This window comes from Bubalus kerabau, chromosome 4 (genome assembly GCF_029407905.1).
Source record: "Bubalus kerabau isolate K-KA32 ecotype Philippines breed swamp buffalo chromosome 4, PCC_UOA_SB_1v2, whole genome shotgun sequence".
NCBI classification, from domain to species: Eukaryota; Metazoa; Chordata; class Mammalia; order Artiodactyla; family Bovidae; genus Bubalus; species Bubalus kerabau.
Window position 1 is genome coordinate 94072954 of NC_073627.1, and position 24804 is coordinate 94097757.

Here is a 24804-nt window from a genome sequence, read left to right on the forward strand (position 1 = left end):
GTATTCATCTATTTTTGATTTATAACTACTTTTTCCTATATGATTTAAAAGATAACAACATAAAACAATAATTATAAACCACTGCAAACCATACAGAATTAACTTAAAACTAAACAGCAAAAAGGTATTTGGAAAATGTCCAAATGTTTTGGAAATTAAACAACTTACTCTTATGATGCAGGGATCTCAAATCTGGTGCTCTGTAACAAGCTTGAGGGCTAGGATGGAGTGGGAGGTGGAAGGGAGGTTCAAAAGGGAGGGGACATATGTATACCTATGGCCGATTCACGCTGATACACGGCAGAAACCAACACAATATTGTAAAGCAAGTATCCTCCAAATAAAAATAAATAAAGTTTTTTTAAAAACATAAAGGATGAAGGAAGGTAAAGAAAAAAAACACTCTTAAACAATGAATAAGTCAAGGAAGAAATCACAGGAAAATTATAAAATATTAATACTTTAACATAAACAAAAACACAACATAACCAAACTTACGGGAAGCAGCGACAGTAGTGCTCACATAGAAATTGATAGCTTAAATGCCTGCATTAAAAAAAGAAGAACGATCACAAATCAATAATCCAAGCTTCTAAGGAAAGTGGAAAAAGAAGAACAAACTAAACCCAAAGCAAACAAAAGGGAGGAAATAATAAAGATTTGAGCAGAGATAAATACCATAGAGAACAGAAAAATAATAGAGCAAATCAAGAAAATCAAATCAGTTCCTTGAAGAGATCAACAAAATTGACAAACCTTAACTAGACTCACCAAGAAAAGAAAGATTAATAAATTACTAAAATTAGGAATAAAAATAGAACATTACTACTGACTTGGAGAAATAAACAATTCTAAGAAAATGAACAACTATGTGTGGATAAATTAGATAACCTAGATGAAAAAGACAAATTCCTAGAAACACATGAACTATCAAAACTGACTCAAAAAGAAAACTTGTATAGATCTATTACAAGGGAAAAGCAAGAGAATTCCAGAAAAAACATCTACTTCTGCTTTATTGATTATGCAGGTCAAGAAGCAAGTTAGAAACGGACATGGAACAACAGACTGGTTCAAAATTGGGAGAGGAGTACGTCAAGGCTGTATATTGTCACCCTGCTTATTTAACTTTTATTGATAACCTCAGATACGCAGATGACACCACCCTTATGGCAGAAAGTGAAGAGGAACTAAAGAGCATCTTGAAAGTGAAAGAGGAGAGTGAAAAAGCTGGCTTAAAACTCAACATTCAAAAAATGAAGATCATCGCATCCGGTCCCATCACTTCATGGCAAATAGATGGGGAAACAATGGAAACAGAGACAGATTTTATTTTCTTGGGCTCCAAAATCACTGCAGATGGTGACTGCAGCCATGAAATTAAAAGATGCTTGCTCCTTGGAAGAAAAGCTATGACCAACCTAGACAGCATATTAAAAAGAAGAGATATTACCTTGACAACAAAGGTCCATCTAGTCAAAATACAATTTGTAAAGTTTAAAAATAAAATAAAATTAAAAAAAAAAAACTATGGTTTTTCCAGTAGTCATGTATGCATGTGAGAGTTGGACTATAAAGAAAGCTTGAGCGTGAAAGAATTGATGCTTTTGAACTGTGGTGTCGGAGAAGGTTCTTGAGACTCCCTTGGACAGCAAGGAGATCCAACCAGTCAATCCTAAAGGAAATCAGTCCTGAATATTCATTGTAAGGACTAATCCTGAAGCTGAAACTCCAATATTTTGGCCACCTGATGGGAAGAACTGACTCATTGGAAAAGACCCTGATCCTGGGAAAGATTGCAAGTAGGAGGAGAAGGGGACGACAGAGGATCAGATAGTTGGATGGCATCACTGACTCGATGGACATGAATTTGAGCAAGCTTCAGGAGTTGGTGATGGACAGGGAAGCCTGGCATGCTGTAGTCGTTGGATCACAGAGTCACACATGACTGAGCAACTAAACTGAACTGATTACAAGGAAAGAGACTGAATCAGTAATCAAAAAACTTTCAACAAAGAAAATCACCAGACCAGATAACTTTATGGGTAAATTCTGCCAAAAGTTTAAACAATTAACACCAAACTTTTTCAAACTCTTCCAAAAATTTGAAGTGGAGAGGCTACGTCTTAACTCATTCTATGAGGCCAGTATTACACTGAAACCAAAGTCAGACAATGATATCATGGGAAAACTACAGACCAATATTCCTTATGATCACAGATGCAAAAATCCTTAAAAAATGCTAGGAAGCCAAATGTAGCAGTAGTCAAATGATTGTACTCTACATAATGAAGTGGTTTTTACACCAGCAATGCAAAGGTGATTTAGCATATGTAAGCCAATCTATATAGTACACAACATTAATAGAATGAAGGTTGCAAGTAAAAGAGATTATCTAATTTGAGGCAGAAAGAGCCTTTTATAAAAATAACAACACTCTTTCATGATAAGAAAACTTCAAAAAACTAAGAACAGAAAAATGTTTCCTCACTTTCATGCAGGACATCTATGGAAAAAATAGATATAACATCATATTTAATGATGCAAAACCAAAAGCTTTCCCTATAAGATCAGGAACAACACACAAGGAGGTCTGCTGTCATCACATTATCTTATGGCTAGGACTGCAAGTTCTAGCCAGAGAATTAGATTTAAAAAAAGAAATACAGGAAAGGAGTGGGGAGGAAAGGAAAAGAAGAAAGGAAGAAAGAACACCCAAATTAGAAAGAAGTAAAATTATCTTTTATTTATAGAAATCATAATCTTATATATAAAAAATCCTCAAGAATCCACACATAAAATTATTTGAGCTAATAAATTCAGCAAAGTTGCAGTATACAAGACCCATACACAAAATCAGCTATATTAACATATGCTAGCAATTAAGAACCAAGAAATGAAGTTTAAAAATAATTTCATTTACAACAGCATTTCAGTGGATAAAATAATGAAGAATAAATTTAAACAAGGGGCAAAACTTGTACACTGAAAACTATAAAACATTGTTGAAAGAGATTAGAGATTTAAATAAGTAGGAAGACATCTCATGTCATGAATTGCAAGACTTAAGACAGCAATTCTCCCCAAATTTGATCTAGTAAATCTAATGGAATCACTACTAAAATTCCAACTGTCTTCTTCAGGCTGGATGGGGTAGGGGAGGCAGTTTGGGGGAGAATGGATACATGTATATGTATGGCTGGGTACCTTCACTGTTCACCTGAAACTACCACAATATTGTTCATCAGTTATACCTCAATACAAAATAAAAAGTTAAAAAAAAATTTTAATTTAAAAATTGTCCTAAAATTCATATGGAATTACATGGCACCCTGAAAAGTCAAATCAATCTTGAGAAAATAATAAAGTTGGAAGACTCACATTTCTAGATTTCAAAATTTACTACAAAGCTACAGTGATCAAAACAGCATGGCCGTGATATAAAGATGAATATAAATATCAGTGGAATAGAATTGAGATTCCAGGAATAAACTTTTTCATCTGTTTTAAAATGATTTTCACAAAGAGTACTAAGATTACTGAATGGTGGGAAAGAACGGTCTTTTTAATACATGGGGTGTTGGGATAATTGGACATCCATGGAAAAAAAAATGAAGCTGGATCCTTGCATCACACCATATATAAAAATTAACTCAGTATGGAGCAAAGAACTAAATACAAGAGTTAAGACTATAAAACTCTTTGAAGTAAATGTGGGGAAAATCTTCACAACCTTGGAAATGGCACTGCATTCTTAGATATGAGACCAAGCATGATCAACAAAAGAAAAAAACTAGACTTCAAAGTTGAAAACTTTTGTTCATCAAAGGACAAAAGAGTAAAAAGACAATAGCAGAGTAGGATAAGGGGGTATAGGAGTGACTGTTTAATGGTACTGGGTTTCTTTGGGGGATGATAAAAATACTCTGGAATTAGATACTTGTGATTATTGAATAGCACTGTAAATACATTGAAAGCCACTGAACTGTACATTTTTAAATGGTTTAGTGATTTCTTTTAATGTTCAATAGTTATGGTTTTTCCAAAATACAAAAAGTAGTTCAGAATTCAACTAAACAGAAAAGTGTATGCATTAAAAAATGCACCTCATGAAAAGTTATAATAATTTTGTATATCTTTGTCCTAATTTTCTTAACCCCAATAACTTGAAATTAGTCCAAAAAGGTTTCCTAATAAAAAGTTAGCTTCTGGTCTACATTTAAAACAGTCATAAATTAAATATATTTAAATTCAATCAAAATAAAATTTCTATTTCTTTGAAAAAATATATGCTTTTAAATAAGAATGACGGGCCTTCTTTTTTTAATACTAGTATCAGTCCCAAATAGGGTTTTAAAAATAATAAACAGTCAACTGCTGTGTGTAATACAGTTTTAGGATTTGAACAGTTGAATGTATCAAATTTAAAAATGAACAAATACCATAAAAGTAATAGCTTCTCCTAAAAACAGTTATGTTTAGTTTATTTAAAGTACAAGAAAATAATTTCTACATGAAAGTTCTTTTTACTTGATTCTTGTGTTAGAAGTTAGTATTAAAATTCAATTCAGCAGGTTAAAAATTTTTTTTATTCCAGAAAACTTGGTGCATACCTTGAAAACATATGTGCTTAAAAAATCTGAATAGCTATATTATTTGACTATGTACAGTAAACTATGTCAAACAGCTTAGATGTAACCACAATCATTTTTACTGCATAGGATAGCGCAAACCCTCCTTCTGTACTACTCTTAGTTTCTCCAAGAAATAAAAGGCACTAGACAGTCCACAGTGGCCAGAAAAATAAACCTGCAAGCTCTGGCTTGAAGACAGACGGGCTGTACCTCCCTGAGAACTTCAGAGGGGACCCACTGGGTCTCTTCCTTATCACCCATTTGTTCTCACCCACACTTTGTAGAAAAGAGAATTGGTCCAATAATCAATTAGCCTTTCCTAAAATTTCATGTCAAGCTTGAAAAGTAATTATAATTTAAAAATCACTATACATACAGAAATTTGCAAAATAACTATTACATCTAAAGGTGGGGGGGTGGGGAGCCATATAGCAAAAGTAAAATTCCAGTGGTTGCAGGCCAATTCTACAGACCTCTTTCTTTCTCTCCGATGTTAAAAGAACTGCAAATGAAGAACTCTATGATTATAACTGTTGTGTTGCAATCAGTCTTTATCATACTTAAAAGACATATTTTGCCATTCTCACAACAAAAGGGTAAGGTATGACATTCAGATTTCACACTGATGATGGGTTTTGTCTGATGTCAAAGTCCACGCCCAAGACAGCTGCTATCCAGCATTATTTTCCTCTGTCTGAGGAGATGACAAACAATTGAATTTCAAAGGCAATATTAACTGGTATAGAAAGGTATGCTATGTACATGACATAGTTTATTTTTCCCATCCGAAGTCTCACCATATACTGAAAAAACAAAAAAATCTAACCAAAATGTCTTTTTTCCTACAAACCTAAATTTCAGATTTCTAGTATATTTGGACTTGATGTGATTGTATTTAAACTACACTGACAGGCTAAATGTTTTAAACAGGAAGGAGGAGAATTCATAGTTTCAAATATTACTTAAAAATAACACTCAGAAATTTTAAAAATCAGATTTGTTTTTTCAGAATGTTTTTGGTGAGTTACTTTTAGCCAGTCACTTACAATATCAAAGAATACAGAGATGCCCAGTGTTTTTAAGATGTTAAAATGTATTAAATATTGGTTGGTTAATGTTATTTATTATTTCTTTAACAAGATTAGTTATAGGAGATTTTAAGTGATTTAAAACTGTATTATATAAAAAATTTGATTCAAAAATTATTCTAAATATGATTTATTCATAAACTCCATATATCTTAAAAGTACTCGGTACTTATATTTCTAACAAATTACCTGTTAAACAATAACAGAAACACATAAATAATGTTTCTCTACTTTTAAATAAGGGGTTTCCCTGGTGGCTCAGTGGTAAAGTGCCTGCCTACCAAGAAGATAAATTACAACTTGGAAAATATCATTGCCTAGGTTAAGGTAGATGAGTACTACCAAATACAATATATGATGTCTCTCTCTCTCTCTCTCTCTCTCTCTCTCTCTCTCTATATATATATATATATATATATATATATATATATATGTATATGTATATAGAATAGTAGGTTTAAGAGTGCTGAGAGGGACGATGTGCTAAGTCACTTCAGTCATGTCCGACTCTTGGTAGCCCCATGGACTATGTAGCTCACCAGTCTCCTCTGTCCATGGAATTTCCCAGGCAAGAATACTGGAGAGGTTGCCATTTCCTCCTCCAGGGGATCTTCCTGATCCAGGGATCAAACCGGTGTTTCTCACATCTCCTGTATTGGCACGCAGGTTCTTTACCACTAGCACCACTTGGGACAGTGTGTTCAAACATTTTATCATTATAAGACATGATATCTTAATCGCCTCTAGTTCAGTGAGCAAAGACCACAAACAACTCAAGTTCAATTATACTAGTTTGGAGAAACCACTATTTTCATAGTTTTATCAAGTACATAAAGTGAATTCTGAAAAAAAGTTATATAATATAGCATTGTCCAATACAAATTTTCAGTCATTTAAAAGGATCCTTTTGTTAACTTATTTTTAAAGAAAGCTACAAAATGAATCAAAGTACTTTGTAGTTAATATTGATAAAAGTAATGACCAGGAGAACTGTATCATAGTACAAGCTGAACAATATTGAAGAAAAATTATAGTACCTTATGAAGCATATTTTCCACTGTTCTCATATGATTGGCAACACATTCTTTGTCTCTAGAAACAAAATAAAGATTAGGTATTAGTAAAACCCAAACCCTACTGTAACTGCATTCATTTTAGGGTTAAGTCACTGTCACTGGAAAATAAGGGTTGGTTTTCATCGTACTCCTTCCAAAAGTGTAAAACCTAACCATATTCACTGGTATGTTTTCACATTTAACTCTTATTTTCAGTTATATTGCCTGCCGTAAATTAGAGGTGAGAAAAACTATATGAATATCTTCCAAGTTAAAAAAAAGAATGAAAAAAGAAATCATGATTACATAATTGATATACAATGTGTTGAAAAGGTTAAACTCGCACTCTTTTAGCTTCTAATGAAAAAGACTTTAGAAATATTAGTGGTGGATATAAATGGCCATACTATGCACAATAATATTTTCCCTTTGACAGGTTTTTTGTGCTATAATAATTACACAAAAACCCTTTATGGCCTTGACCAGAAATACGAAAATTTACTATTCTCTTTTCTAGCCCTGTATATTGAATTTAGCTTTTATGATGAAATTAAAAGTTTAGATGGAAATGCTGAAGACAAAGTTTTAATGGTGAATTACAAATTAAAAACTGTAAATAATGTATTAGCTCTCCAAATTTCAAATTAGCTTTTTTAGTGTTATTAAGAATATGTGCCCATGGTCACAGATCTCAGACACGACAAATTCCTGAATTACCAGTAGTACTGTGAAGATGCAATATGAATCTAGAGGTTTTATAATCTTGTTTTCATTAATCTTAGAATTTTCAATGCTCTAAGACATACTAAAAATTACCTATGCTAAGATTCTCATTTGACATGAGAAAACCAACTGAAAAATGACAGCAAAAAACTGATTCAGTCAGACTTACGTTTTTAAAAAATGACAATTTCATATACCCAATATGCGTAGCACAGTGTTAGAGAGCTTTACAATTATTCAAATATGTATTGGTGGGTATTCAAACATGCCAATATTATGGTACTGTGTAAACTCATTTTTTTCATTATGTGTGAGCAACATCCCAGGCCAACTGACAAAGCTGTGGATATCCTAGGATTGCAGACTGCTTGTTTTGTGATTTAGTTTATAGACTACATTCATATTTTCATGTTATGCTTAAGGATAGAGTTTGTCTCCAGACATTTTTAAGTTGTATTTATATATTTGTAAATACACACACACACACACATACACACACACGTATACATGTGTGTTGCGTACTTGCAAGTACAGGAATCAAGAATTCCAAATTTAGAAACAGTAAGTGTATTAAAATTAGATGCTTCTTTAATCCATAAATAGATTTTCTTTAAGCCATGCAGTTTGTAAAAAGGGTTGTCTTAAAGTACTCCATGAAATTTGATGTGGGGAACAAATAAAAATACCCAAGAGTACTGTTCAATTTGAACTTCACAATGTATGTCAACATGATTACCTGGTAAAACGAAAAACACTCCTATCACATTTACATAGTTGCCCCCTCTGAAAACCACCTATTTTTCTCTATTTAACATATTTGAATATACAACCATAAAATTAAAAGAATTTTCCATGATCAGTATGCCTTTAGTGTACTTTAAAAATGCTATAATACACATGTTGATTATATACTAACATTTCTTTATGAAAATATGACTTGCAATATTAGAATATTATAATATATGCAGAAGCAAATTTGGAAGGCAATGGGACAGAAAGGGTTGAGAAATATGTGATACAGAAACTATTCAAAACTTTAGAATAAAGTGTCTTATAGATTACGAGTCCTATGTTAATGAAAACCTGGTTTCAAACAAGATAACACTACAACAGAGCCTAAAACACACAACATCAGCGGTTATATAGAAACTTATTCTTTTCTAAGGTTTCTCAATAAAATATACATTTAGTATGTTGAGTTAAGAGTCTTCTCTTTTTGAGGATATATCAGAGAATTTCAAAGAGAGACAGCTGTACTTTTGTTTTCTAACACTGTATTATCCAGGGCTAAAACCCAGAGCATGAAAGTAAGAATTGATCTTTTGTCTGTTTTAAGTGATCTCCCCAAGGTCCAAATGCTCACTTGGCTGCCATGCGGAGGGCACTCTCTGCATCATGGATGTTCTCCTCCAGTCGACGCTTGTCCTGCTCCAGCTGGGTAAGATGTCTATTGAGCTGACGCAGAGATTGATCTTTTCTTCTCAGCTCCATCTTTGCCTCGGAGAGACTCTGCAAGCAGACAGAAAACAGAGTTACTTGTCAGCCCCGATAATTAACTTCAATTTATGCCATAGGCTATTAAACAAAGAAGGATACAGACTGACTGAGAAGTAGACTTGGGTCATTACACATCAAGGTTTAACAAATTTTTGGCAAAAATTTTACATACGTGCTAAACAGAAATGATACAAGTGAGAAGATTCTGAAAAATGTTTAGCTGCAAAATACAACTCTATTTTATTTTTTAAAATACTACAAGGAGAATACATTCTTTTCTTGGTAAAAATATCTGATTATTAAAAATCTCAGGTTACATCTTCCTTTAATGACAAAGAATAAAGATCTCAATGGAAAGCGCACATGAAATTTAGAATCTGTGCAAGAACTATCATATGGCCAAAGTGTGTGTGTGACTGAGAGGGAGGTGGATTAGGATACCAATAAGAGAATGGGAACCCAAGATTTAAAAGCATCACTGCTATCTTTATAAATATATCTGTAATAGATTGCTATATACATCTTGGCGAAAAAGCAAACTGGACTCCAAAATAAAATTCACTCGTTTTCCATTAAAAAACTCTCATATCAGAGATAACACAAACCTGATCAACATTTCAACAGAGAGTTATAAATAATACTTGCATTTGTTATTATAAAAACAGTCCATAAATATTTTCCAACTCAGAGAAGTACAAAATTTGTTGATTGATGTTTGTTTTGCTATGTGCTTTAATCTGAAACATTCACTTAGCAAAAGTTTCAAAATACAAGAGTACAACTTCATCTTGGAACTAAGGCTAAAGGTTTTAGAAACTTGTAAGTTAAAGGATCATTTTCTTATTTTAAATTCTAGGATGTAAAATAATATAGGGATCAGAGGATCTCTTAGCACTGAAAATCTGCTCATTCCTCTGTCTATGAGATTTCTAGAATATGAGTTTATCAACCAATTTTTCAATTAAGTTTGTTGGACACTGAGCTATATAATTGATTGTATACACATATTTTTGCTTTTTTCTAAGAGTTTAGCCACATATTAACATTCATAACCATGCTTCAAATACCCAGTAAAGAACAACCAAAATGCAGTAATTTCATGTTTAAAACTCTTCTAATAGTATTATTTTAATGCACTCACAATAAAATAAAAAACTCAAGCTGCCTGCATGGGGCTAAAACAATTAATTCACTCTATAAACACTGTGAATCGAAAGCAAAACCAATAAGGTATTTTTAAACGCTAAAAAAAATTTTTAATTCAGTATTTTACTTTTCAAACAGTCAAGCTGCATGCTGTCAGACAAATACAAGTCAAAAACTAAAAATAAGCAAACTATGATTACTTTTTAGACATTATGTTTTATTTAAAATCTCTAGTAGTAACAGATCTTCAAGAATATCTCACTTTGGAAGTAGTCACTGATTTGAGCCAACTTTAGAAAGACAACAAAAAAGAAATTTGAAAAGCCGTGCTAAACCTACTTAGTCTGTGCCAATGTTAAGATATTTAACGGCACTGAAGTATCATGAGATTTCTTTATTTAAAAAAATAAAACCCAGTTGAGTCCTTTTAAAGTCAATATTTCTGACTTCTTTCAGGTAATAAAAAAAATGCTATTTTTCAGATGTGAAGATAAAATTAATGATCCACCACCAGTTACACATAAAGCTTGAGTTCTTTTTCCAACAGAAATAATAGAATGTGCCAATCCATTCAAATTCTCTTGCTCAGTAATTCTTATGACTAGAGGTGTATATTTGTGAGGGACGTTCAGGATATTGATTCCAGTCTTGTCCAGAGTGAAGCTCACTGGTCCAATCTAAGGGAACCCATGACCTTAAAATCACTATAAAACCACACTTGACTTTTCAGCAATTCTATGATACCCTTCCAAAGAAGCTATAACTCATGGAATTAGAATCTCCACTGTATATCTAAATCTACCAGCTTGCATCAGCTTTCACCTCCTTCTCTCAGGTGCAAGGTCAGGGAGCCACCAAAGTCTCCTAAAGCTCACCCTGCGTCAGAGGTACAGCTGAATAGTTTACTCTAAGACTAAACCTACAGACAACAAACAAAAAATGGCAGAAATAAAGTGGTATGAATCATACTTCTTTAGTGTAAAAATGAAGAGAGAATGGTTTTTGAAAAAAGAATAATCATTTATATAACTTATGGACACAGAAGTCTCATTTTAAAGAGCTGAGGAACATCACAATGCAGTAATAAGTCTTTTTACTGATATCCACATTATTGTCTTTGATGGAAAAAGTAGAATCCTTAAAAACCCTAACACTGAGCTTTTAAAAAAGAAAAACATATGTATATGTGTGCATATATATATATATATATATATATATATATGACATACACATACGTATTTACACCATTTATAAAATATATTATAGATACATATAAAGTTTGAAGTTCAGCTTTTCTTTACTCCTGTTCAGATTTATCTAATTAAAACCCATGATAAACTTCACAGACTCTAATATTTCCAACCGAAGGACTCAAACCAAGAAGGTGTGCCTCTGGGCAGCAAGGCAACAATGATAAGCAGCAGGTTAGCCACTAATTTCTCTACCGGGTAGATTGTGAAAGTGTGATGTTCTGATATCCAAGAAACTGTTCAGGAGAGAATAGGATAAATCAAGTTTAATAACTCTGCTCCTAATTGTTCCCCCAATGCTCAACTCTAATTACTTGGAGAACTCTCCTGACTGTCACCTGATATTAAGTTGTTGGAGGCTGAGCCTGGAACAGCAAGATAATCAATAAACATTTAGTGGGGAGAAGAATGAAGATCCTGTTAAGCAGTGGGAACCTGCAGCACCCAAAGCCCTTCTGCTCATGAGAAAACCTATGGGACAACCATCGTGATTGCAAAGCAATAATCCAAAGCACTGTTTCTAGGCCTTGAGGCCTTCAGGCAACAGCACATTTGAGGAAAAGAGGTTAACACGGTCACCCTAATTACAGCCCACTTTCACATACTTCATATATAAGCGAAGACAAGCCAATTAGGTAGAAAGGAAGATAAGGGAAGTTTTATTTGTATACTAATTAAACCCCTGATGAAATTAAAGGAAAAACATACAGCTCTGTAATTGTGTCTGAGAAAGGTCACTTCAGGTTCAGTTATCAGAACAGCACAGCCTTGAGATATTTCACTTAATCCACAATACAGCCCTCATTTTGTACTCAGGTCTTAATATTTACAAAAAAAGAAAAAAAAAGAAAAATTCAAAGCCTGATACTGCATTTATCTTTAAACTGTGTTGTGAACAATTTTAGCTATTAGAAAGTTAATGCTAAAATATAACAAAAGTTTAAAAGGAAAAATATCACCTAGACAAGAACCAATGCCACAATATTATTTATCAAACATTCTGAGTTTTCACTTTAAATCCAAAGTGTTTTAAAAGAACTATTTACAACAGAATCCCAAGCTGACTGTATTTTAGAAGCTATTCTGCAATATATTTGTTGTATTTCTTTTAAGATAATGATGTCATTGCTCACGTATACCTCTCATAGTCCAGAGGGAAAAGCCAATGCTTGCACTAGAATACTATTATAAGATATTTTTACATCTAGTTATTTTCCTAAGATGGTCATGAAAAGCAATGTATCACTAATGAAAGATGGCAGGGTAAGTATGGATACCAACCAAGTAGTTAAGTACAGAGAAAGCTTAGGGGTAGAATATAGAAGAGATGTGAATATTAAAATACTGACATGTTTTTTAAATGTCTGTTTTCTTATCTACAGTTTCTGAAGTTTCTATAATCAAAGTGTTACCACTGAATAAGAACACAAATCATTTTCTTAAGTCATACATAATTTCATACTTACTTCTAAAGTTCTAAACATTTATTACACTTAACAATTTTTAAAAAATTAATTGTGAATATAAATTGAAATTCTATTACTTTGCACCTATGAAAACATTTTACAGTGGAATGCTGAATAACATCTTTATTGAGATATAATTCACAAGCCACATAATTCACACTTTTAAAGTGCAAAATTAAGTGGGTTTTATTATATTAACAAAGTTGTGCAACCATCACCAACGGAGGTCTTTTTTGAAGAGAAGTTCTTTAAAAAAAAAAAACTTATCAAAACAATAGGGCAATATAGTATATCTCATTACCTCACAGCTAGCTATAATTTTAAATGACACAAGATATACAGAGTTTAAAGTTTGTTCAGTAAAAGTTTCAAAAGTATAACATTTATAACACAAATTCCCTGAATTAGAATACTTGATTAATAAATGTGGTATTTAGTACCAAAGTTAGTTACCTGAAAGAATGTACAAAAATCTCCAACTATTATTCCTGGATGTTAAGGGAATCACCTAACGTAGCTCTTTCTCATAAGCACACTACTGTACCGCCTTAGACCATTACGCCAGCTATGAAGACCAAGCCCCAGGAGATTTCACTTTCATAGATTTTCTTTTGTCTAATGGGAAATATCTATGGATCCACATTTCTACAGAGTAAAAGCTAATGGCTTTTTCAATTTGGTAGAAAAGTTAGTCATACAAAATGTAAGACGTTAAAAAGAACAAAGCTGCATTTCCTAGGTTAAGAAAAGAACATCTGTAACCTTTTTTTCTAAAATTGTACTACTGTTCCACTGTAATTTTGGAATAAACATTCCTAGACTGTGATGAGTTAGGTAAAACATCTCAAGGGATTAAAACTCATGTTGGAAAAAGAAACAGCACTGTCTTTTGCCCTACCATTATAATATGACCACAAGAAAATCATATTAATCAAGAATTAGTTAGCTGTTGGGTGGGTCGAACTATGCAGGCTGCCACAAAAAGTATACATTTAAAATGACACAACCACCAGATTTATAATTGGGTATACAAGTTGGGCATGAAACTAAAGAATGACATATTTTATAATAAAGCTTGAAAATCTGTAAGATAAGCAACTAGAGAATTTACAATATATATATAATAGTAAAAGATATTGGTATGTAGTAAAATTAATATATGAATAAATTTTAGTTTTGGTATTCTACATTTTATATGGATAATTTGTATTAAAAGTTCTTCAATTTTCAGTTATCTTCTTAAGGACATTATCTTCTATAATTTTCTAATCATAAATTGATACAAAACATAGGTGACATTAATAAACCAAAGCTAAAGATCAAATAAATTACCCACTTTGGGAACTAATAAATAATAGCCCTTATTAGAACTCACATGTCTAGTAAGACACAGATGTGAAAGTGTCCTATAAACTGTAAAAGGCTACATAAATTTAATATGCATAATTAATGTAACACTTAGACTTCTACATGTGGTGTTATTACACAGTCTTCTTTAAATCTCTCTCTATATAGCAACTTATGAGTTTCTATTTTAATTTTACATCATCCTTTACACATAAGCATTATATAAACATTCATAAATTGTTTAAAGTAAGTATTTCTATCACACTTGAAAAAGGTAAAATAACATTGACAAAAAGGTGTAAAAAAGTCACTTTAATAGAAGACCATATGGTAGATGAGTTTCAAAAGATGGAGCAGACAAGCAATGAAAATTCACCTTCAAAATTTCAAAGTATGCTATAACATTTTGCTGTATGCTTTATGATTATTGGCACCACATTTCCACATGTTCCTTTGAAAACATCCTCCTAAATTCCATCAGTATAAAAGGAAAAAAGTTAATCCTGTCCAGTAAACTCACTGAAAATGATCAGTAGTAAAATATAGTGGAAAGGAAAAGAACCTCATAAAAGTGTTCAAAACATATTTAACACAATTTGTTCCATGCCTCACACAATACTACAAAACTCTGGTAGACTAAGTGGGTTAGATAATAATGAGGTAAACTGGGAGAGAAATTGTTAAAAGACACTTAAAATGACAAAAAAAAAGGAGGATAATAAAGAGAATTACGAGAGCCCTCTCAACTAGAAAATACACTCAGAAAAGTACAGACAAGTGGCGGCTAGATTTATTGTGACACATGGCATGTAAGCAGTAACGTGGCAGTAATGTTTTCTCAGAATATAAAACAAACCGCCTTTGGCTGCACTACAGACCTTAGGAGACAGAAACTAGCTGCAGGTGACAACCACCATGATGCTTTAATAAAACCAACTCTTAAATGACCTCTATTTTGTCTCAGTGAATAGCTAATAAATAAAGGGATGGAATACAATAAGTCCTTCTGTTAGATTTTATCAGCTAAGGACTGCTCAGCAGGTTCTAAAAACTTCACCCAGTTGACAGTCCTTAGTTATGTGGAGGTCCAAAAATTTGCAGAATTCCCTAGCAATATTTTAAATGAGTCAAGCTATGAATTAGGTTGCAGGAAAATATCATTTAGAAATTAAATACTGCTTTTAAATCATTTGGGAATTACCTAAAACAAATGTCTACTTAGAATTGAGAAATACAAATAATTTATAAGGAGCTTCATATGGTTGGATTTCTGACACTTAAAAAGAACTTACTGTCAGAAGAATTTTTCAATTTCAAGAATTCTTTTTGTGATGTAATTGAATAGGACAGATAAATCCTATACAATAATTAAAATATCTTCATATTAATATTTTTATTGTACTATAAAATTTAAATGACTATCTTGATTTGCTGAATATGTTTTATAGTAAATAATATTAATAAAGTCAATCTAATATCAGCTGAGTAAAAATTAATTATTTAAGAGAATGTGAAGATCAAGTTTAAATTGGAAAAATAAACTTAGGTTCTTTTACATTTAAATGTAGATAAAACAAAGTCTGAGTTTTTTTCTTAAGAAAATTTATTCATTGGGTGAATTTTTTTGTATGAGATTTCACCACTGATTTCTATCTTCATTTTAGAGATATATTCACAGGGGAAAATTCTGAACTACAAACCTTTCCTACATTTCCTGATCTGAGCATTCCACCTTTGTACGAAGGCACTAGGTCTGTTCTTGAACCATGCCTATCATATTCGTCGTCGTCGTGAAGTCACTCAGTCGTGTCCGACTCTTTGTGACCCCATGGACTGTAGCCCACCAGGCTCCTCCATCCATGGAATTTTGCAGGCAAGAGTACTGGAGTGGGTTGCCATTTCCTTCCCCATGCCTATCATATTAGAAGTGTGCGATAAATGTTTGCTATTTTAACTTAGTTCACCCAAATCCTAGGGGAAAAAACAGCTAGAGTGACAACTGAAACATACTATCATTATCACACAAGCATTTTATAGTTATATTAACTCAATTGATTCTTCATAGTCCAGTGAGATAGATGGCATTATCACTTCTATTTTACATACAAGGAAAGTAAGAATCAGAAAAGTTAAGTAATGTTCCCAAGATCATGTAACTACTAGCTGGATTTACACCAAAATGTGAGCCCAAGTCTTCTAAATCTAAACCCTTACTCTTTTTTTCAGTTGAGGTAACACTGGTTTATAACTTCGTATGTTTCATGTGTACAATATTTTATGAAGACGTCCATATACACTGCAGCATGCTCACGACCCAAAGTTTTGTTTCCATCCATTACCATGCAGTTGACTCCCTTTACCCATTTCATCCTCTCCCACTTCCCTTCCCCTGTCATAGCTAGTACTGTGTTCTCTGCATCTATGTGTCTAAAACCCTATTCTTTATCCTGCACCACAATATTAGTAACCATCTCTCCAGATTTTGCATAAAAATCCACTAACTGGGAATTCCCCATGGAAGGAGAAAACTAGTATTTCACCTACGTGTCAATTTCTTGGTAAAGTCACTAAGGCATTTCAATCTATTTAAATGGCTGCTTTCTATTTATATTGAAACAAATTCCAATTAGGGCATTAGTGTTATACAATGGCACTGCTTCAACATCAAAAATCCAAGTATGCACAATTCAAGGTCCCCTCTGAGAAAGTGAGATCACTGACATCACTTATGTACTAATGAAATAAGAAATAAACATTTGCATAGCAAAGGATAAATTATGCAGCATGTCAGTGCAGTACAGAATTTTATATAATTCAAAACCACAGTGGGCTGTTGCTTTTTTATTTTCACCTTTTTAAAAAGAAAAGGAGTATCTCTGTCGCTTTCCTTGACAAGTTGGCAGCAGCAATGAACTTTCCCTGCAGATCTTGAAGTTTGGTTAACTAGCACATACCTCCACTTTTAAAATAGTTATTAAAGGAACTCCACACTCACAACAGTATACCAAGCTCTATAATCTCAGTACTTGTATCTAAATCCTCCTGTTAAGGAGATTTTAATTCCTCTGTAAAAAGTCATCTATGCATCTAATTTAATCTAAATACCACCCTTTAAGCACTGTTACCATACAGACTACATTATCCTATTACAGTAACAGAAGAATTAGTAATTAGTACTGAAATTTGTTAATCTAAGATATGAAAGTAGAGTTTATTTGAGTTAAAACCATTCCATTATATTTACTCTGAAAGGGAGAGGGGAGAGAAGATGGGGGAAAGGAAGAGAACTGAGAGATGGAGACCAGCAATTCAATACCACAGTTCTGACGCTGTGCCAAGTCACATTTATTATTTACAGCAAACCTGTAATAGGAATATATTTTCTCTATCTATAAATTTACATTTCATACTGCTGGTTTTGAACTCTGACTAGGTGTAATGCAGGCGTCTTTAACTCTGTGCCTCAGTTTCCTCATTTGCAAAACAGGAATAACAGCAAAATTTACTTCATAGAGTTGTATTATATTCATTCACGTGAATAAAGCCGATGGCAACTACAGTAAGCCTGCTGTTTCACCTGGTTGCTCACCGCTCAAATATCTCTACTGCTGCAAACACTCTAACTAGGAGGCAAAAGTGAGAGGGGTTCCCCTGTATAAAAAAAATGCACCTTCATCAAATTTGGCCCTCGAACGTAAAACAACCTCTTCATCTGGTGTCTAACTGAAGAAATGGTAACAGTCCAACAAGGAAGAAAACCCAGCTGTTTGGAGTTTGTCTAGAATATGGCATCTCTAGTTTGGGCCCTCCAGAAAAGACTTTTTAAAGAAATAAAAATAAATAAGAACAGTTTATTGAACTGAATATTCTGAAAGGAATTTTAAAAATGAAACAGCTTATTTTTCCACTATTAACTTCGAATATTCCATTAGATTTCCCTGAGGAATTCTTAAAGATGCTTCTGACCATGTAAGATTTTTGCTTTGTAGGCTGATCCTAAAACCTAACCAAAACATAGGATGTGACTCTACTGTATTTACTTCATCATTCAAGATACATTTATTATACGTCTATCCATGCCAAGGCTGTAAATACTAGCAGTAATAGCAATAATAATAGCTAACAGTTTCTGAATAGTTACTTATGCCAGACATTAACACAATCAGCCCTCATAACAACTCTATGAAGTAAATTTTATTATTATTCCTATTTTACAAATGAAGAAACTGAGGCACAGAGTTGAAGGTGCCTAGATTACACAGAGCCAGAGTTCAAAACCAGCAGTATGATATGTAAATTAATAAGTAGAGAAAATATATTCCTCTTGGCAAGAACTTCCTATCTAAAAAGATGTAGTTTAAAAAGTACCTTGTATTAAAGCTAGGTGACCAGTGTCGTGAAGTGCATTCTCAGCAGAATAATATGGCATGTTCTGAGAAATCCTAGAGGTAACTTTAGTCTGAAGATAAGGAGCTACTGAGAATGACAGGAGAAAAGATGAGAAAGGTACATATAGGCCAGATACGGTCAGAAAACTAGACTTTTCCTTGCAAATGATTTTTATAAGTATTCCACAGAGTTGCATCAGTACATCTTGTGGGGAACACTTGAATTAGCGAACTCCCAAACCGCAAACTTCTTTCAACCAGAATTTGCTTTACTGTTCACTATGAGCTTTTGTACAATTCCCAGCCATGCAGCAGCGTTCTCTGATCTCTGTCTCGGGGATCATACACAAAAACTATAACTGCCAAATTAGAATGAATACAAGAGATCATTCTGGCCATACTGCAACCATTCATTTACATCTTCAGTTGGACTCTAATAAAGTTTTAATAAGATTTCACCTTTGAGAATCAAGATTCACTGATATGCTAGATAAAAAGGGATTTTAGAAAGAACTGGTTTGTGACAGATCATTTTCCTTAGCATTATCTGAAATTCACTTTTACACTACTCAAGCAGAGTACATATTATTTACTTGATATAAATGAAGCATCCTAGCCAAATATTTTCTATTTCTACTAATAACCACATGAATTCCTATATGTTTTTTGAATCATATAACAGAGAACCATAAGCTTTGAGTCATAGAAATGTATGATGAAAAGAATCTACTACTGAACTTAGCAATTTTTTAAGGAGAACTACACCATTTAGCGGAGAAGGCAATGGCACCCCACTCCAGTACTCTTGCCTGGAAAATCCCATGGACGGAGGAGCCTGGTAGGCTGCAGTCCATGAGGTCGCTAAGAGTCGGACACGACTGAGTGACTTCACTTTCACTTTTCACTTTCATGCACTGGAGAAGGAAATGGCAACCCACTCCAGTATTCTTGCCTGGAGAATCCCAGGGACGGGGCAGCCTGGTGGGCTGCTGTCTATGGGGTCGCACAGAGTCGGACACGACTGAAGCGACTTAGCAGCAGCAGCAGCAGCACACCATTTAGTCTATAATTTCAAACACTTTTTTTTTAGACTTTTACCAATAACACATTGGTTATATATGTTGAGTTACTTTGGCGAAAAAAGGTTAGAACAAAGTTACCACTGGAAATAACCATTAAGGTTTCTAAATAACTAAAAGAGTGGGTACCAGATCTCCTGTTCTATGATTAATGAACTACAAAAGTTAATTTTTAACATATCTCCATGAAATAGAAAAATTTTAATCTCACTTCACTCTATTAATTATAGAAAAAGAGACTGAGACTGAATAACACACAGGCTGCTAAAATAAAGATGGAAGTTCACTTCTAAAAACAACCACAGCCTCAGCAACAGTTAGTAAATTCAAACAAAGTACTAGGAAAAGGCAGTCAGATAGATGGACCCAAGCCTCAGTACAATTTCTTGAGAAACTGTACTTAGGAAAACTTTTGTCTGTGTTTTGGAAGTAACGGTTGGAAATATTTATATTTATATATATATATATATATATATATAAAAAACATTTATTTAATATATATGTATATGTATGCATGTGTGTGTGTGTATGTGTGTGTGTGTGTGTGTGTGTGTGTGTGTGTGTGTATATATATATATATATATATATATAATCAAATCATTTGAGGAAGTAATACAACAAAGCACTGTTGTGCTCGAGCTTTGCTTCAAACGGAATTTTTCCTGTGTGAGGATATGCATGTGTGTACACACATGTATATATACATACTCAACGAATAGTACCATTTTGAATATAAAGGTTTTCCCATAACATTAGTATGGTTTACAATTCTGGTCCCTCTGTAACCAGCCCATTCACTTGAAGAAAAGAAAAACACACAGCTATTCTATCCTTCTAAATGAGCGAGATCACCATCTAGTGGTAACTCCTTGAAAAGGCAGGCCTAAGGTTTCTGGAGCCCAGAAAATGTTTCATAAAACATGGAAGATCCTCTGGAGAAGGAAATGGCTGGCTACCCGCTCCAGTATTCTTGCCTGGAGAATTTCACGGACAGAGGAGCGTGGCAGTCCGTGGGGTTGCAGAGTCAGACATGGCTGAGTGACCAACACTTAATAGTCTAAAACATTCAAGTTTATTTAGAGAAAAACAGAATAATACACTGAACAATCTTTTTATACGAATAAAAACTCTAAGCAACAAAAAAAGTGCCAACGAGACATATGGCTCCCTGTTTTCAACTGTCTTAACAAACCAGCGTAAACTAGTTACAGATATCAAACTGTAAAGTTATACAAAATTTGATCAATATGGCTAACAAGAAAACAGATTCTTTATCTTCTCTGTATTTTATAAAGTTTGAACAATTAGTTATTGTAGCTGATTGTATTTGTTCCACCTTCCTGAGAGGGAAGTATGCTCTCCTGTCTCGCTGAGATCTGGCTTGATCATGAAATTGATGGAGCCTCTTCTGGCAAGATTATATATTCCTTGTCCTTTCAGAATCAAGAGTGCCCAGGTTTCTTTCTTTGGCTAATGAAATGTGGGCAGAATTTAAAACAGTGTTGCTTCATGAGACCAATAGTGTCTAAGGTAGAGGCTGCTCTATCAGCCTCACTCATAAAGTGAGGAACCCATGATGTAGAAGCACAGCCAATCCATGATGAGTGTGTACATGTGAGAAGCTGCCTATCATAAGGCCACTGAAATTTTGGAGTCATTTGTTACTGCAACATACATACAATATACTGACTGATACAGTTTTATTCCTACACGTGACAATTTACTCTAGGAATTAGACCACTATAAAATCACCTATGGATACTTTAGAAAATCAGTTTCAAGTCTGATTAGATCATCAGAAGAAACTAATTGTAACTACATATTAAAACCAGAGCAAGTCAATTGATATTTTTGGCAGTATAAAGGTATGATAAATGTATACCACTATCTTACAGAAAAATATTGAGTCTATGTACTATAAATCAAAATAAATTTATCCATACAGTTATAATTCATTAAAAGTTTTCTTCCAAAGCCTTTCTTAACTTATATATGCATATTTTAATTGATATTTTCATTCTAAAAACTCTAATAAGAAAATATATCTAAGCAATTCTCTGTTCTTTTTCTTTCCTGTCTGAAAAATTAGTTAATTTATTGATATTTTAAAATGACCATGATATATTTCTAAATTTTAAAATGTAGTACTATAATACTATAAAACATGATATTATATTTTTAAGATACATATATGATAGACATATTAACATGATATAAATATATTCATTAAATTTTTGAAAGGTATACATCAAAATGGTAATAGAATTATTCTTTTCCTATTTTCCTTTTTTCTTATTATTTTCCATTATTTTCAACAAAAAATATATAAACAAACTAAACAAAAAAACACAACTGACACAACTCTCTTAAGATCAGCTTTCAACATGAAATCTTAGTTTAAATTTATATTCAGGATATCATAACAATAGTAATTCAAATTGATTTTTTAATGTGCTCTACTCAACAAAGGGTAGGAAATTATTCAGTTATATAGCTATATAACCCTTTATAGAATGGTCAAAATATCTATATATAGATGGATGTATGTAATATACAGTTAAATTTAATCACTATCATTTATACAACCCCTTGAGAAAGAAGGTTTCAATGATTTGTTTCCCTTTCAGAAAATAAGCACTATAATAGCCTTAGTATTTCTTAAGCTAACAGTCACATCATAATTCTTCCATCTGATTCAAGGGATTTTGTCAAACCCCCTTTATAATTAAAGTTGCCTCTTTTTAAGGCTTTTAGCCATGACACAGCATAGAAGTTTTAAATATACATTCTCTACTGATAAACGATTTTCTAAATTCCACAAGGACTCTATGTCTGTTCTATGCCACAAGACTTAGATCAGAAAAACAAATGATTTCTATTTCTACTTTGATACTCTGCCTTTACTCCTGAAATAAGATGAAACCACTATAAAGGTGTTGCTGTTTCATCAATCACAGTGATTTTACCTAGTTGGTACTCTTTAACAATAATCATGGTAATAAAGTACATACACTTCCTTAACAACATTTTGGAATTTGGGATGGTTTTCATTATCAGAAGACAAAACTGAAAAATATGTTTTACTCTTTATAGTTTCAGGCATCCTAATTTTATAGAAGTTAATACTACCTTATATATTCTTCTGGAATTAAAACATAGAAAATAACACTTATACACATTCCCTAAGAAGCACTAAAAAGTCATTCACTAGGTAACGCTTTAATTGTGAAAATACTAAAATAAAATTCTAATTTTAATATTAGTAAGCCCCGGTATTTTCTGAAATAGCATGTTGAATTAGTGATGTAACAGTAAAATATTACTAAACTTCCAAATAAAACTTGAGCATACTGTTTCCTACAAACAGAAAGGCATGATTTAGAACACATAGAGGTAAAACACCTCTAAAATGAGTTAAACACCGTCACCTTATCATGTTACAAATATAAACATATAATTAGGTAATTTTCTCCAAGTCTGAGACGTTTTAATTTATGCTCACTCTATTATAAATGTAATATTCTAAAGTTGGTTACTATAATTGAACACAGTTAAATATTTCCGAAACAAAGCCATGACTAAGTCTCAGATTAATGAAAACTAAAATTAACACTTTCAGACAGTAAATAAATTTTGATTAGCTCTTTAAATTATAATGTACTCTTTACTAATTTAAAAACTGGCCTCCTAAAACAACAAATAAAAGCATTTTCATAGTAAACCACAGAATACTTATAATTAGTATATGGTTGGTGTCATTGTTATAGTGTACTCAAAGCAAACAATATTTATAGATAAAAGTCTTTTTTTTATTTTTAATTGGTAGAAAATTGCTTTGCAATGTTCTGTTGGTTTCTGCTCTACAACAACGTGAATCAGTCATAATTATGTATATATCTTCTCCCTGGTAAGCCTGCCCTGTTCCCTCACATCCCCCCGTCCTATGTCATTACAGAGTGCCAGGCTAGGCTCCCTGTGTCATACAGCAACTTCTCATTATTTTACATGTGATAGCATATATATATCAATGTTACCTTCTCAATTCATCCCACCCTCACCTTCCCCTGTTGTGTCTACAAGTCTGTTATCTACTAGGCTTACCAGTACCATTTTTCTGAATTCCATATGTATGTGTTAATATATGATACTTGTTTTTCTCTTTCTGATTTACTTCACTCTGTTTAAGAGGCTCTAGGTTCATCCATTCACTACAATTAACTCAGTTGTAGGGAGAAAAGTCTTACTATTATTAACATCATTATCAATCAACATCTCTGGGCTTAGTCCTTGTACCACCAATTCACTAGCTTGGCAACCTGGGATTAGTTAAATTCTCTGTGCCTTGGTTTCCTCATCTGTTAATTATGGATAATAATATTTATCTCAAAAAATTATTTTAATAATAGGTGAAATATTATCTGCACATTACTTAGCAGAGTTCTGAGAAACTAATCTCTAATTCAGCAACAAATGCTAATAAAATTTAAACAGTTCCTGAAACCACAGTCCACAAAGGATGTTTATAAAATTTCAGAGAACCCCCTCCATAGTTAACAATAAAATAAACCACTGAGCAAATACAAGGTATAAGTTTATAAAAGTGCATTTTATAATACATAAAGTATCTTGAACCTAGTATCAATTCAATTAATCATAGAAGAAATTATTTAAAGAAACTAAAGACTCTCATTTAACATGGCAAAAATCAACTTCAGTCATTATGTATTTTATGTGGCATGATATAAATGAATATCATCTACAAAATTCCAAATAGTTCACATATACTTGAAAATGCTGGCTTTCGGACTTAAATGTATATTTCAGACTAAAATTTAACTTCATTTAAGGACAGAGTGCCAAGAGATCAAATGCCAGTCACAACTGAATAAGGTCTAATTAGAGGAGAAAGAGATTTGACTTGTACATCACTTGAGAAGAGGTTTCAACATGCAAACACCCACTGTAGACTTTTGTGGCCTTTCTATGGTGTTTCACAACTAAAAGCTTAAAAAATAAAATGTTTTTAGAGTTCAACTACAGTGAAAAGGAAATGGAGATCATAGGGATATTATATTAAGATAAAAAGTAAAGGCACCCGAAGGAAAATTCCTTGTAAGCAGTGCTTCTTCAC

General features: G+C 32.8%; 1 protein-coding gene across 20 annotated transcripts in view; it reads right to left on the bottom strand.

Moving 5' to 3' along the window:
- The window catches only part of CCDC171 (coiled-coil domain containing 171), a 341946-nt gene that overhangs the window by 115237 nt on the left and 201905 nt on the right, over positions 1-24804 (bottom strand). For 18 of the 20 annotated variants that reach the window (XR_008713515.1, XM_055578017.1, XM_055578008.1 and 15 more), the window contains 2 exons: positions 8864-9009; positions 6760-6814 (listed from right to left, as the gene is read on the bottom strand). Coding sequence is in view for 19 of the 20 variants with exons in the window: in XM_055578017.1 (XP_055433992.1) it covers positions 6760-6814; positions 8864-9009 (201 nt within the window). In the remaining variant the exon portion in view is untranslated. Of the gene's footprint in view, positions 1-3741; positions 5329-6239; positions 6373-6759; positions 6815-8863; positions 9010-24804 lie in introns of those variants that run through there. The other 2 variants (XM_055578020.1, XM_055578021.1) reach the window with 2 other exon arrangements.